The sequence below is a fragment of the Onychomys torridus genome, chromosome 14 (genome assembly GCF_903995425.1).
Source record: "Onychomys torridus chromosome 14, mOncTor1.1, whole genome shotgun sequence".
Classification (NCBI taxonomy): domain Eukaryota; kingdom Metazoa; phylum Chordata; class Mammalia; order Rodentia; family Cricetidae; genus Onychomys; species Onychomys torridus.
In genome coordinates this window covers 24,421,003-24,435,470 of record NC_050456.1, presented here as the reverse complement: position 1 = coordinate 24,435,470, position 14,468 = coordinate 24,421,003, and the positions used below count along the sequence as shown (strand labels likewise).

The 14,468-nt window shown below is 49.2% G+C and overlaps 1 protein-coding gene across 1 annotated transcript; it reads left to right on the top strand.

The window, feature by feature from the left end:
* The first annotated feature begins 6,568 nt into the window (after nt 1-6,568).
* On the top strand, nt 6,569-10,279 carry Nfkbia (NFKB inhibitor alpha). Its single transcript, XM_036206027.1, has 6 exons — nt 6,569-7,131; nt 7,726-7,834; nt 8,172-8,382; nt 8,836-8,924; nt 9,048-9,308; nt 9,725-10,279. The coding sequence occupies exons 1-6, from the start codon at nt 6,905-6,907 to the stop codon at nt 9,770-9,772; spliced, it is 945 nt and encodes a 314-aa protein (XP_036061920.1). The 5' UTR covers nt 6,569-6,904; the 3' UTR covers nt 9,773-10,279.
* Nucleotides 10,280-14,468: the final 4,189 nt, after the last annotated feature.

The following is a 14,468-nucleotide window of genomic DNA, read 5'->3' as shown; positions in this document are numbered from 1 at the left end:
TATACTTATCTATTGCTCCCTCTAAGTTCTTAATTCTGCCTCACCTAGGGCCTTTTCAGCTTGTTCTTACCCAGCTAGTACTTCCCCATCTGGCTCTTCCTCATCTCCCATCTCATTCCTCTGGTCCTCTCTTCTAGTCCTTCAATCTGGTTCTTCCCCATCTCAGTTTGTTCCTCTCCAGGTCTTACCCATCTAGTTCTTCCATTCTCTTTTCTCTTCTCTCCCCTCTGCCCTGGAAGTCCCGGCATATAAAGGGAGGGTCCCTGCTAAATTGTGTAAAGCTATTACTTAATGTCCACCTGACCTAGGCGGTGTCCCCTTGTGGAATTTACCTTAAGTCAGGAGACTTGTATGTGGGCTGCTATCACTGTTAGTCCTTGAAAGTTGGGCAGCCACCTGGGTGGTGCTTCCTGTAGTCCTTGAAAGCGGCTGAGGGAGATATCTGATTCCAGAGAAAGCCTTTCCTGAGGCTGTTCTCCAAATTCCTGGAATGTGTATGTCCAGAGAGTGATCAGTCCACACTGTTAGCCCTTCTAGGGAAAAGTCAATTGGGAAAACTATGAAGGCACACATGATTTTCATAACAGGAGACAGCTGATACATAACAAGCCAAGTAACACCAAAAACTCCTCGGAATTTGGCTTCCTCTGGAGGAATTCCCTGATCCTTCCAGGTAGTGGCTTTGCCATAACCAGCTGAGTTCTTATGATATATTCCTGTGGCCCACAGCACAGAAGTACAAATTAAAGCTCCAGGTGATCCCACTACACACCTGAGAGAATGGTTAAAATGAATAGGTCCCTAGGTCATCCAGCTGTGAATAAGGCCTGGGGCACCTGCAATTCCTGCTGCTGGCTGGAAGGTTCCACTCTGCGGGAGGAGTTGGGAGGTTTCTCTATTCAACAAAACAAAGCTCCTACCAGACAGCAAAGCCAGTTCGCTCTTTTTCTTTTTTTCTTTCTTTTTAAGAATTCCCAGCACTCAGGAGGCAGAGGCAGGCGGATCTCTGTGAGTTCAAGGCCAGCCTGATCTATAGAGCGAGTTCCAGGACAGCCAAAGAGTTTGTAGTCTTTCTCTCAATGAAAAACAACAAACAAACAAAAAATTAAGACAAAATGCCAAAATAAAATGAAACAAGAAGCTCTCTCACACAGAAATAACAACAACAAAACAAAACACCTGGGAACTGGAGAGATGGCTCAGTGGTTAGGAGCACTGGCTCCTCTTCCAGAGGACCTGGGTTCTATGCCCAGCTTCCACAGACTACTCTGAACTGTCTATGACGCCAGTCCCAGGGGGATCTGATGCCCTCTTCTGGCCTCTCTTGGCAGTGCATACACATGGTGCACAGTCATGCATTCAGGCCAAACACCCAGACGAATGCAATAAAAACAAAGATTAAAACAAGAACCAAACAGGGAGTTTGTTTTGTGGTGACCAACTACTCCTGCCCTGGACTGTGGCTGACATACCCGTGACACTCCACTGGAGAAAACTGATTTTCCCTTTGCTAGCAGGTCTCAATCGCCAAGTTTCTTGGTTAGGGCTGGGACCGGGTGTCCACTTCCGCCTCTCAGTGCTGGGACTGTTTCATTTTATTTGTGTTTTGGTTTTTAGAGACAGGGTTTCTCTGTGTAGCCCTGGCTGTCCAAGAACTCACTCTGTAAACTAGGCTAGCCTCATACTCAGAGATCTGCCTGCCTCTGCCTCTGAGTGCTGGGATTAAACCAGCATCAGCTTTCATAATTTTGAATTATTATACATGATAGGCCAGTGCCTTATCTGTGCGTTATATCCCTAGTCCCCTTTTCATTTATTCCTTTGGTACAGGGTCTCACTAGTCCAGGCTGGCCTCGAACTCAATAGTAGCCGAAGCAGGTCTTCAACTTGATCCTCCTGTATTGGGCCTCTTGGGTAGCTGGAATTACAAGCCCATGCCACCAGGCCTGGCTGTGATAATGTTTTAAAAATTGGAAAACGCACATCAATACTCATTTTTTTTTCTTCCTTTAACAAACAGGAGACAACTGAACACCCAATATACATCAGAGCAAGCCAACCTGACCTCAAAGGGAGGTGCAGGCTGCTGCAGCCCACCACTTCCTCTGGACCCTCCTGAGTGTGAGACCTGCCTGGTCAGTAGGTGCTGGCTGATGACAACCTCCAAGGCTTTGATCTCCATTACAATGTAGGATCTGAAGCGAAGGAAGCAAGCAGAGCACTGAGGCTTTGACGGTTTATTTTTATCTCAGTGCAAATGGAAGTCCTGACAGCTGCCTTTCTGTGGGAAAAGATCCATCCCTGAGGGTGGGGTGGGGTTTCCAGGGTCTGACTGAGCGGATGCTAGCCGCCACAGACGTCTGGGTTAGGGGCAGAATGCACATTTGCATTCACACTGTCCCAGCAGGGCCGGCCATAGAGCATGCCTGCCATGCTCGCCTCTTAGGCCTCCTGCTCCTCTGTCCTCCATCCTAGCTGTGCTGGGGATGGGTTGTCTCATTCAGGAGTTTCAACAATTTAGGACTCATCGGCCAATTGGCACAAGCCAGCCTGTCCATAGTTTGGGGGAGAGGGGAAGGGAGCAGAGAAGGGAATGGTTGGAGCACCTGATTGAACTTGTCACAAATCTCCACGAAGGTGGGAAGAGTCAGGAAGGTTCATCTGCCTCCACAATGCCCCTTCCCTATGGAGGCGCTCAGTCCACAAGTCCCAGGGCGTCACAGGACAACACCTCGTCATCTCCCGAGGCTGCATCCTGGCCTAAAACACTAAGTTGCTACAAGGTATAACTTATTGTTTTTGCATTCTGCATTAAAAAGAAAGAAAAGAGATTAAGGTGTAGCTCAGTGGTAAAGTCTGTGTTTATCATCTTTGCAAGGGACCCTGGAGTCAGTTCCCAGTACTGTACACACACAGTGCCAGGGCCGGGCTGCTTGGTGTACAATTGCAATTCTAGCACCCTGGAGGCCAAGGCAAGAGGATTAAAGTCCAGCTAGAGCCCTATGGTGAGACCTCATCTCAAAAAACAAAAACAAAACAAACAAAAAAAAAAAAACAGGTTATATAAAGCACTAACATTTTAAAAATGGTTAAGCCTAGATAAAATGTTTGACGAGAGAAAACTGAAGAATGGGAAGTTCTGCAAGTTCTCTCCGTGCTGAAAAGCCAGAGACTTTCATTATCTAACATCTCCCTTTTGTACGTCCACATGCAAAGCTGCTTATGACTCTGATACTCTTTCCCCCAAGTTGTAATGTTTGTTGACTGCAGCTTTATTGAGCTGTAGGTGATGGGGAGAATACCTGTCGGCTCACTTTATTCAACACCGTCTCCCTGGGCTGCAGGTAAACAAAGGTAGGTCCTTGGGAATTCCCAGGGAGGGGCAAGTCATCCAGGCTCAACACCTCCCAGATTTTCAAAGGGTTTGGCCACAACCCAGAAAGGCCTGGGCCTGACTGCTAGCTACCACTAGGTGTCACACTAAACAGTACAGAGGTAGATCCCAAGGCCTGAGGTAGTGGGGACAGGGACTCACAAAGGCATAAACACACATACTCCTTCATTTTCACCTTGCAGCCCCAAATCATCCTCTGATATAACTTTTATGGGGAGGCGGGCTTTGAGTTCACACTGTGGTAAAAAATTTTTTTACAAAGTTTAATTTAGGATAATGTTGTTTAAAATAGTGTATTACAATTTAAGGATATACTGTTTAAAATTAAACATTAAAATAGGATACATTGTTTAAAATCTTTATTATTTAAAACAAAATTTGTGTCTGAATGTTTTGCCTGCTTGTATGTGTGTGCACCACATTCTTTGCCTGGTGCCCAGAGAAGGTGTTGGATCCCCTGGAACTGGAGTTACAGGCTACTGTGAGCCACCATGTGGGTGCCGGGACTCAAACTCACATCCTCCAGAAGAGCAGCCAGTGAATGCTCTTAGCTAAGCCAAGCCATCGCTCCAGCCCCTGCTATGCAATTCTTTTGCTTTGAGGTTTTTTTGAGACAGGGATTCTCTGTGTATCTCTGGCTGTTCTGGAATTCACTCTGTAGACCAGGCTGGGCTCAAATCTGGAGATCTGCCTGCCATTTTCTCCCAAGCACTGCCACAACCATTGACACCACCTGGCTCCTGCTGTGCATTCTTAAAGAACTAATCCCAAGATGAAAAAACACATACCCTCTACTTTATATCCCAGGTGGAAGAGAAAAAAAATTTTGTGGGGGTGAGGCTGGTAGGGAGGTAAGGGCTTTTTGAGGCTAGGTCTTATGTTGCCCACATTGACCTCAAACACAGCTAAATACTTTGAGCATATTCCAAATTATACTATATTTGGTCTCATTTTTTGCAAGGTGTTTCCAAGTGTTAATGTGACATCTACTTTAGCCAAATGATTACTATATTGTGGTAGAATTAGGCAAACTGTCATTGGGTGCCTGGGTACATTTCTAGGTATTTTCTCTTTCTTTTCAGGAAAATAGGAACAATACCTAGCTTACAATATTACTTCTGAGAATTGACAGTGTGATACATAAAGGGCTGGGGTTCCTCCAAAAATTTGTACTGTGATATTTCCAAAAGTCCATGCTCATACTTCCAAAGCAGAGTGGGGCATGTATCTGTAGACAAATGATACAATTTTGAAGCCACAAAGTACCTCAAATATGCCAGGATGGTCCACAGCTGCAATTCCAGCCCTCGGGGGAGCCCCCACCCCGAAGTCTTACGATGCAAGGGTAACCTGGACAACACAGGGAGTTTTAGACCAACATGGGGCTACAACGTAGACCTTGCCTCAAATCACCTCACCAACACAAATCCAATCCGACTATTATAAAAGCAAGCATACCACCAAAAAATAAATAAAAAGGTAAGTGGCTTCTCCAACTAATGTATTTCATGAAAGACAGAGCCTGGAATTGAGCTCTCCTACTTATAATCAGGCTCACTTTGCCTCAGTAATTGTATATGTGCAGATCAAGCTGGCAGGGCTGATGAAGAGAATTCCCTGGGGAAGTTTTTTGTTTGTTTGTTTGTTTTTGTTGTTGTTGTTGTTTTTGGTTTTTCGAGACAGGGTTTCTCTGTGTAGCTTTGCTCCTTTCCTGGAACTGGCTTTGAAGACCAGGCTGGCCTTGAACTCACAAAGATCCACTTGCCTCTGCCTCCGGAGTGCTGGGATTAAAGGCGTGCGCCACCAACGCCCACCTGGAAGTTTTTAATCTTAACATAGGATCCTTACTATCTGAGGGTGGTATGTTGTTGTTTTGTTTTGAGGAGTTTTTGTTTGTTTGTTTGTTTGTTTGTTTGTTTCTGAGACGGGGTTTCTCTGTGTAACAGTCCTGGCTGTCGTGGAACTTGCTCTGTAGCCCAGGCTGGCCTCGGACTCCCAAGTGCTGGGATTAAAGGTGTGCGTCACCATGCCCGGTTTATCTGGAGGTTTTGTGTTTTGTTTTGTTTTGTTTTGCTTTCCTGGATTTTACATATTTTCCTCAGTGTCCTCATATCCGTATAGTGGAGGAGGGAATGAAGTTCTGAAGAGAGAAGAGAGCTGGTATATGGCTCACCAAGAAAAAGATCATTCAAAGCTCACCAGAAGGCCTCTTGGGTCTATTTCTGACAAACTCTGATCCTTACTTTTCCTGAGCTAATTCTAGAAGTCGATGGTGAATTGCAGGCTGGTAGGTGGGGAAGTGGGTGGAGGCCGCTATTCTATTCCTGCAGGTGGAACTAGAGGATCAGAGGCCCAAATCCCTTTCCCTGGGGAGTAGCTACCCACAATGCTGCGTTCCCTAGGGAGCAAGGAAGCTGGACCATACAGCCAGCAGAGTTCAGATGTGGTCAGTGCGAGCGCTGATGCCTTGCAGCTACTTCCTTAGCTATATTTAAGGGCTAGCCTTGGCTAAAGGACTAAACCAGTTGTTCCGCTAGGCACTCACAATAAGCTCAGGCTCCATTCTCTGCAACACAAGACCTCAACAGTTGCTGTTGCTAGGAAGCTGCAACTTCTAATACAAAGACGGACACCTTGCTCTACTTAAAAAAAAAAAAAATGTGGTTCCTATTTAGCACTTTTCCCCATACAGAGACAGAGTTTGCCCTCCCCCAGGCGACCAGATTATCGACCCCTAGGAAACAGTCTAGGGGTTCTCCAATTGCTTGGGTGTTCTTAATGTCAAAGCTTCCCAGCTTCATAGGGGTGGCGGTGAGGGACAGCCAAATGTCTCTGCAACGCCAAGAGCCTGGAAATAGGCGAAACACGGACAGCCTAGAACCACTCATCCGTCTTTCCTCGAAGAAATTTAGGAGAAGCGAATCCCTGCTCAGCCAGCCAGCATTTCCACTCTTGGGTTTTCAAAAGATCAACAACCGGAAAGGACCTGCAAATTGGCAAAAGAAAAAAAAAAAAGCTAAGAGGAACCGCCCAGCAGGTCTGCGTCCTTGGGAATCTCAGCGGCTCAGGACCCCACATCGAATCCACGGTGGGAAACCCCAGGGAAAGAAGGGTTCTTGCAGAGCGCTGGGGTGACTGAGTGCAGGCTGCAGGGAAGTACCTAGAGGGAGGGGGCCTGGTCGGGAGGACTTTCCAGCCACTCAGGGCGCATCAAAAAGTTCCCTGTCCATGACCCCAGTGGCTCATCGCGGGGAGTTTCTCCGATGAACCCCGGCCCTCGGGTTTAGGCTTCTCAGTCGAGGACGAGCCAGTTCTTTTTCTAGTCTGACTGGCTTGGAAATTCCCCGCGCCTGACCCCGCCCCTGAGAAATCCCCTGCCAGCGTTTATAGGGCGCCGCGGCGGCGCTGCCGAGCGCACAGCAGTCGGAACTCGCCGCCCCGCCGCCCGCAGCCCGCCGCCCGCCGCTCGCAACCAGCCCCGCACCAGCCCCGCACCAGCCCCGCGCAGCCATGTTTCAGCCAGCCGGGCACGGCCAGGACTGGGCCATGGAGGGCCCGCGGGACGGCCTCAAGAAGGAGCGGCTGATGGACGATCGCCACGACAGCGGCCTGGACTCCATGAAGGACGAGGAGTACGAGCAGATGGTGAAGGAGCTGCAGGAGATCCGCCTGCAGCCCGAGGTGGTGCCGCTGGCCGCCGAGCCCTGGAAGCAGCAGCTCACCGAGGACGGAGACTCGTAAGTGGCGGCGGCGGCGGCGGCGGCGGCGGGCACGGGCGGCGGGGTCGCGCGGGGGTGGAGTGGGCAATGGGGGGGGGTGGTGGGTGTGCAGCGGCGCGCTCGGGCTTCTGCACGGCAGATGCACGGCGGGGCTAGCGGGGTGCGCGCGCCTGGGACGCCCACCCCACCCCCCTCCGCTGCACCCCCTGCTCCGGGACCCGGCGGAGCCGAGCGCAGGGCCCGGGGATGGGGGGGGGGGGGGGGGGGGAGTGCGCCAGCGGGGACGCCGAGCCCCGGCCCTGGCAGAGTTGTCCGCGCAGCCGCGGGGCGCCGAGCGGCCGCGAGGGGAAGTACAGGACGTTCCGGGTGGCGGAGGGCGGGCCGGTCTGGCGGGCGCCCGCCCGGAGGGGGTGGGGCCCGGAAAGTCCCTGGGCGCCTGCCAGGAACACTCAGCTCATAATAACCTCGCGGAAAACACCGAGGCCGCGGCCTCCAGAAACCCCGGCCTTGCGCAATCCCCCGCAGCCCGCGCCTCTCCACCCGGGGGAAAGGGGGGGCCCCCACGCAGTGCGCTCACCACCCCTTGGGGGGTTTCCCTGTGTCATCCCTCAGGTTCCTGCACTTGGCCATCATCCATGAAGAGAAGACTCTGACCATGGAAGTGATTCGGCAGGTGAAGGGCGACCTGGCCTTCCTCAACTTCCAGAACAACCTGCAGCAGGTGCGCGCTTGCCCCAGCGGCTGCCCTCTTTGACCTGGTGGTGGAGTGGCCTGTGGTTCAGTCGCCCCCCAGAGCGTTTCTAAATTAATGGTCCCTGAGCCCTTATCTGCCCTGGCCTTCGACATTCAAATCAGCCTACGTCTTAGAGCTTGAAGAAAATCCCATGGGTTTGCTGAGGTCTTTTATGACCCACCTGGGGCCTCGTGTTTGCCCGATCTCCCGTAGCCATCAGGGAGGAACAGAATCCACAACCAGGAGGTGTCTGGGGTTCAGGAAACTCAAGACTGTGGGTTTGCTCCGTGGCTTATCCCCTCTGTGTTTCCTCTTCCGTTTGTAGACTCCGCTTCACTTGGCTGTGATCACCAACCAGCCAGGAATTGCTGAGGCACTTTTGGAAGCTGGCTGTGATCCTGAGCTCCGAGACTTTCGAGGAAATACCCCTCTGCATCTTGCCTGTGAGCAGGGCTGCCTGGCCAGTGTAGGAGTCCTGACGAAGATTTGCACACCCCAGCATCTCCATTCCATCCTGCAGGCCACCAACTACAATGGTAGGTCTGCCAGCCCATCCAACGACTCGGAGAAGGGAGCAGTGGGCCCACTTGAGTCTAGGCTAGAGCTTAAACTCCAACATATGAAAAGTTCAGATAATATGGGCTTTTCAAAAATCCCTCCTGGATGCCTATATAATGTTCAGTCAGCACCCAGATTCTGAGCTCTTAAAAACTGAAGATATTTGCCCCACGGTGGTGGCGCACGCCTTTAACCCCAGCACTTGGGAGGCAGAGGCAGGCAGATCTCTGTGAGTTCAAGGCCAGCCTGGTCTCCAAAGTGAGTTCCAGGAATGGCGCAAAGCTACACAGAGAAACCCTGTCTTCAAAAAACCAAAAAACAAAACAAAACAAAACAAAACTGAGGATATTCCGTGGGTGTCCCATAAGAAAATAGGGCATGAGTTGTGTGAAGATTGGAACAAGTAGTTATACTTCTTGTCATTCCTCTAGGCCACACGTGTCTACACCTAGCCTCCATCCATGGCTACCTGGGCATCGTGGAGCATTTGGTGTCTTTGGGTGCTGATGTCAATGCTCAGGTGAGTACATCTCCCTTCCGGATGGAGCCCGTCAGGTTCCTCCTCAGTTCTCCTAGACTTGTTCTTACTACAAGCAGACTTCCAGATGGAGCTGTAAGCATGTCTCCTTGCTTTTGGTTTCAGGAGCCCTGCAATGGCCGGACAGCCCTCCACCTTGCAGTGGACCTGCAGAATCCGGACCTGGTTTCGCTCTTGTTGAAGTGTGGGGCTGATGTCAACAGAGTCACCTACCAAGGTTACTCCCCCTATCAGCTTACCTGGGGCCGCCCAAGCACCCGGATACAGCAGCAGCTGGGCCAGCTGACCCTGGAAACTCTGCAGCTGCTCCCTGACAGTGAGGATGAGGAGAGCTATGACACAGAGCCAGAGTTCACGGAGGACGAGGTGAATGTTCGCTGCTCCCAGAATGGCCCCTTCTCCCTCACCACTCTCCTGCTCCCAGAGCTAGTCTTTATTATAGGGATCTCAGTGTAATTATTTAACTTCCCAAACTCAGCTTGCAAAACCAGTATCCCAAGAACGTGTCTCTCTGATTTGTTTTAATAGCTTACCCTTTGGGGCACTTGGGGGAAGGTGAGAAGGGCTTCTGGAACTTGAACCCAGGCCTTAACACGTGATAATAGGCACGTGTTTTAAAGAGAGACTCAATAAAGGAAAACTCCTGGAGGATTCGTTATATTTGGGTTAAGGAGGAAAGATTCCAAGAATATGAATTATTTGCAGAAGCAGACCATCCCATCATCCCAGTGTCTTGGCAAAGTTCTAGAAATTTAATATGCCCTTTTCCTCTCTTGTTTTAGCTGCCCTATGATGACTGTGTGTTCGGGGGCCAACGTCTGACATTATGAGTGGAAAGTGTCAAAAAAAAAAAACACGGACTTGTATATTTGTACAAAACAAAAGAGTTTTATTTTTCTAAAAAGAAAGAAAAGAAAAAAAAAGGAAGAAAGGGTATACTTAGAACCACACTGCACACGGCCTCTCCCCGAGCATCTCACTGTGGTGACTCAGTCTTCATTTTGTTATTTCTGTGAAAATTGGGGGAACAGATTGTTGGAATTCGAAGAAAATGTCTTCTAAAGCTCGTGTTTGTGGGATTTGGGGAGGTGGTTTTCCAGACTCTAATGAAAGGACCACGCTTTATTTATTGCGTCTTTGATTGAACCAACCATAGATTCTAGTAGCTGGCCCCAGTGTGTCCTCACACGTAAGAACCAGGCGTTCAGTGGTATGTGCTTAAGTCACTCCCGACCGAGGTGTGTTACCCTCCTGTAAATGTTGTATATGCTGTATTTTGTTGGTAATTATTTTGGTACTTCTAAGATGTATATTTATTAAACAGATTTTTACGGAAAGCATCATCCTGCTCATTTGCTGTTCTGAGAGTAGCTTGTTCCTGGGGATTGGGGGGCGGGGGCTGAGAGCTGGGGCGGGGGGGTAGGTGGAGTAGGAGGTGGGGTAGGGGTGCACAGCCAGCTAAGGCAGCATAAGAGCAGCTCCTCACTTTTAAGCCCGGCCTCCCCGCAAAGCTTTGCAGCAGCCCCCTCCAACCCCTGTGTGGGCGGAAGGCTGCTGCTATGGTGACAGGAAATGCCAGCCTTGGCCTGGGGCACCAGCAAGCTACCTGGCCTGTCACTGAAGGCTCTGTTATCATTTTCCCCTTGATGAAAGCGGTTCCCGGACCCTACTATCCCTCTGGAACTTAGTTTGGACGAGAGGAATCTTCTGACTTCATTTGCTGTCGCTGGAGAGTTCTCAAGCACAGACACAGGCTCAGAAGTGGTGCTGTCCTGCCGTCTAGTAGACAGTCACCTCTGAGACTTCTTATTTATTGACTGGGCTCTTGTAGGCATTGCACAAGACTGGAAAACAGACAGTGCTGGGCATCTAGTTCTGAAAAAGAAAAAAAAAATACAGCTATTGTACAACATCCTGTGTTTCACTGGGGAAGCAAGAGCCAGAGAACAGCTTGTGTGAGGACACCCTGAGGAGAGGAAGCTGGCTCACTTACCTAATACCTTCTTGTTTTCAGGCTGTTAACCATAAGGCCATGCATGCATCTGTTGCGTTACTAACTGTGGTCAGGGATAGTAAGCTTGAAGAAATCGTTTCATCAACATCAGAGAGTACTGATTCTACTGAATGATTCTGCCAAAGCTGACTTCACAATAAGTCAGTACCTTGTGAAAACTGCATGTAGATGCTTGGTAGTTTTTTTCTCCCTGGAATACATCTCTTGTTTTGTTAGAAAGGAGTGAGATGACAGTGTATCAACTGCAGAATGATAGGTAAATAAAATGAATGTGCAGGGTTGGGGATTTAGCTCAGTAGAGCACTTTGTCTAGCAAGCGCAAGGCCCTGGGTTCAATCCTCAGCTCAAAAAAAAATGTGTTTCAGCTCATAGATGAGAAGATATTGTTACTCCGCTTCATTTTCCCATTCTGGATCCACATAGGATATCAAAAAAGTATGGTGGTCATCTTCCTCTTGGACCGAAGGGGAGCCAGCACTCAATGTTTCTTTCATACATAAAAAGCTCTGTTGGAAACTGGGCCACGCTAGCCATGTCCCCTCCCAATCCTGCCTTCCCTAGTCCATCCGGATCTAAGCACTGTGAGGGTCCCTGTGTTCTCCGCCAGGTGCCCTAGGATCTACCCCAGAGCACCTGAACATAGGCGTTCAGTGCTGACCACAGGAATGGTGATTTAGGCTCATTCAACTAAGTAAGAAATGTGAGGTCCAGGAGAGAACCCTTATGTCCTAAAGAGCAAAGGGTAGAAACTCACTTTTGATTTTGGAATGATGCCCTTAGCTCTTCCACTTAGCTTTTTCAGCCAGGATTGCTAGTGCACCCCTATAATCCCAGCCCTTGAGAGGCTGAGACAGAAGCAAGAGCATGTCACATAAAACCAAGGCACACCTCTGCAGGCTCACATTTGTTCTCTGTGGAAGCTTAGAGAAACAGAAGAAAAGAGGCCTGCCTCTCCTTGCAGAGGCCAGCTCTTGACTAGGGGGTCTCATCCTCTTCAGAGTCTCATGAGCCCATCTCTCTGGCCTTCAAGGCATCATCTGTCAGCCTGAGTTTCATGTCCCGCACAAATCCTGAGGTAGCTCGGCCCAGTGAAGGACTAAAGTTCATCCTCACCCCTTATTCTCTGTCTCCATCACGCCTGTTGGTTGGATGGCTAGAGAAAATTTTAGGACAGAAATAATTTATATGAAGTCTTCAATTTGCTTCAAACAGAACAGTTTGGACAGAAAGCCCTCCTTCGTGCCCTGATTTCCAAAGTTTTGTGAAGACAGGTCAAGATAAAAGAGCCTGGAAAAGGGAAATAAAGTCATGTGAGCAACTTGTGTGAATCTTACTCATTCATCCTGCCTATTCCTCAAGCTGCTGTTGGACACACTGCCTTGACAGGGCAGGTGAACCAGTTTTTGTCCATCAGGAAAAGTTTTTCTATAAAGGAGGAAAGAAACTCAAGTCTGAGGCATCTAACTCTGGAAATGCTGGAGGATGGGTGCGGGGGATGGCTTCATTGAAACGTCTCATCTCCTGGAAGTGAGTAAGTGATGACAGCCAGAACCGAGCAAGGAGGGACATTCTTCCTCCGTCTCCAAGCCCCACCGCTTCACTAACCCGCCCAGGGTAAAGTTTTGTTTGACTAGAAAGGTCAGATTTCTCCAGCCTTGTTAAGGAACCCACCCAGAGGAGCATTCCCCAGCCTCTGATCCCTGTACAAAAATATCCAGGTTGTTTCCACATTTTAAGTGAGGGGACATTACAGAAACTGAAACTTGCTTTTCTGTGTGTTTCCCTCCGAAGAAGTGGGACTCTCGGTCTCATTCATTCATTTGCGTTATGAAGAATTATTCTCCAGGCCGCCTAGAGGCACCCAGAGGAGCTGGCCAAGGCCTCTGTCTCAGAGCCCCTTGCTTAGAAAGAGAGCCAGAGCTCTGGGCAGGGCCACCCAAGGGAATCAGGAGCTTCTGCCCCAGTTAGCTGTCTATCGACATTAGCACCCTGTTGACGGGCAAAAAAAAGCAAGCTGGGTTTAGAGCAAAAAAAAATCCAGGCTGGGATGAAGTCGGCCATGCACAGCTTGTTTCCCATTCATCTTTATGTCTGTGGGTGACAGCAGATTCCAGAGACAAGCCTAGAGGATGTCTGCAACCTGTCTCAATTAATGCTTGCCCAGGGCTTCTCAGACAGGGTGCATTTGAATTGCCTAGGCAGATTGTTGAAATTCAGGTTCTCATCCAAGTGCTTTGAGGCTGGTGTGAGGTTCTGCATTTCCAGACAGGATAACGGATCACATCTTAAAGAACTTGGCCTTAGCGGTTGTGCTGGCCAGTCTTATGTCACCTTGACATAAGCAGAGAGGAGAGAACCTCAATTGGAAAAATGCCGTCATAAGACCAGGCTGTAGGGAAGCCTGTAGGGCATTTTTTAAAATTAATGATTGATGGGGGAGGGCCCAGCCCATTGTGGGTGGTGCCATCCCTGGGCTGGTGGTCTTGGGTTCTGAAACAGCAGTTTTCAACCTTCCTAATGCTGTGACCCTTTAATACATTTCCTCGTGTTGTGACTTTTGTTGTTGTTGTTGTTGTTGTTGCTTTATAGCTGTAATTTCGCTATGATTATGAATTGTAATGGAATTTTTTTTTAGGTAGAGGGTTGCCAAAGGTTGAGAACTATTGTTCTCCCAGAAAGAAGCCTGAGCAAGGCACAAGGAGCAAGCCAGAAAGTAGCATCCCTTCCTGGCCTCTGCATCAGCTCCTGCCTCCGGGTTCTTGTCCTGTTTGAGCTCCTTGTCCCGGCCTCTTTCCATGATAATAAACTGCGATGTGGAAGTGAGGTGGGTATTGTGTTCCCTGAAATATTGTGTGTTCCCCGAAATAAACATATCTGGGGTCAGAGAACAGACAGCCACTAGAACAAAGCCAAAAATGGTGGCTAGAAAATGGGAAGAGGAAGCCATAGCAGAAGTTGGGCGGTGGTGGTACACACCTTTAATCCCAGCACTTGGGAGGCAGAGCCAGGTGGATCTCTGTGAGTTCAAGGCCACTTTAGAAACAGCTAAGCATGGTGAACACGCCTTTAATCCCAGGGAATGGGGGCAGAAAGAGAAAGGTATATAAGGCGTGAGGACCAGGAACTGGAAAAAAAAAGCATGGAGTGAGTAAAGCATTCGGCTGGTTAAGCATTCAGGTTTTGGAGCAGCACAGTTCAGCTGAGAGCCATTGGGAGGAGGATTCAGAAGCTTGCAGTCTGAGGAAACAAGACCAGCTGAGGAACTGGTGAGGTGAGAAAACTGTGGCTTGTTCTGCTTCTCTGATCTTCCAGCAATCACCCCAATAACTGGCCTCGGGTTTGACTTCATTAATAAGAACTCTTTAAGATTCTTGCCACATGGAAGTGTAAGCCAAATGAACCCTTTCCTCCCGAACTTGCTCTTTGGCCATGGTGTTTCATCGCAGCAATAGAAACCCTAACTAAGACAGTTGTACTCTGCTAGCACAGGTCACCACTACGAACCGGGACAG

Coding starts and splice junctions, on each gene's coding strand:
- Nfkbia (XM_036206027.1), top strand. CDS start 6,905: ATGTTTCAGCCAGCCGGGCACGGCCAGGACTGGGCCATGGAGGGCCCG. Junction 8,925..9,047: donor GTGCTGATGTCAATGCTCAG/GTGAGTACATCT, acceptor TTTTGGTTTCAG/GAGCCCTGCAATGGCCGGAC. Junction 9,309..9,724: donor CAGAGTTCACGGAGGACGAG/GTGAATGTTCGC, acceptor CTCTTGTTTTAG/CTGCCCTATGATGACTGTGT.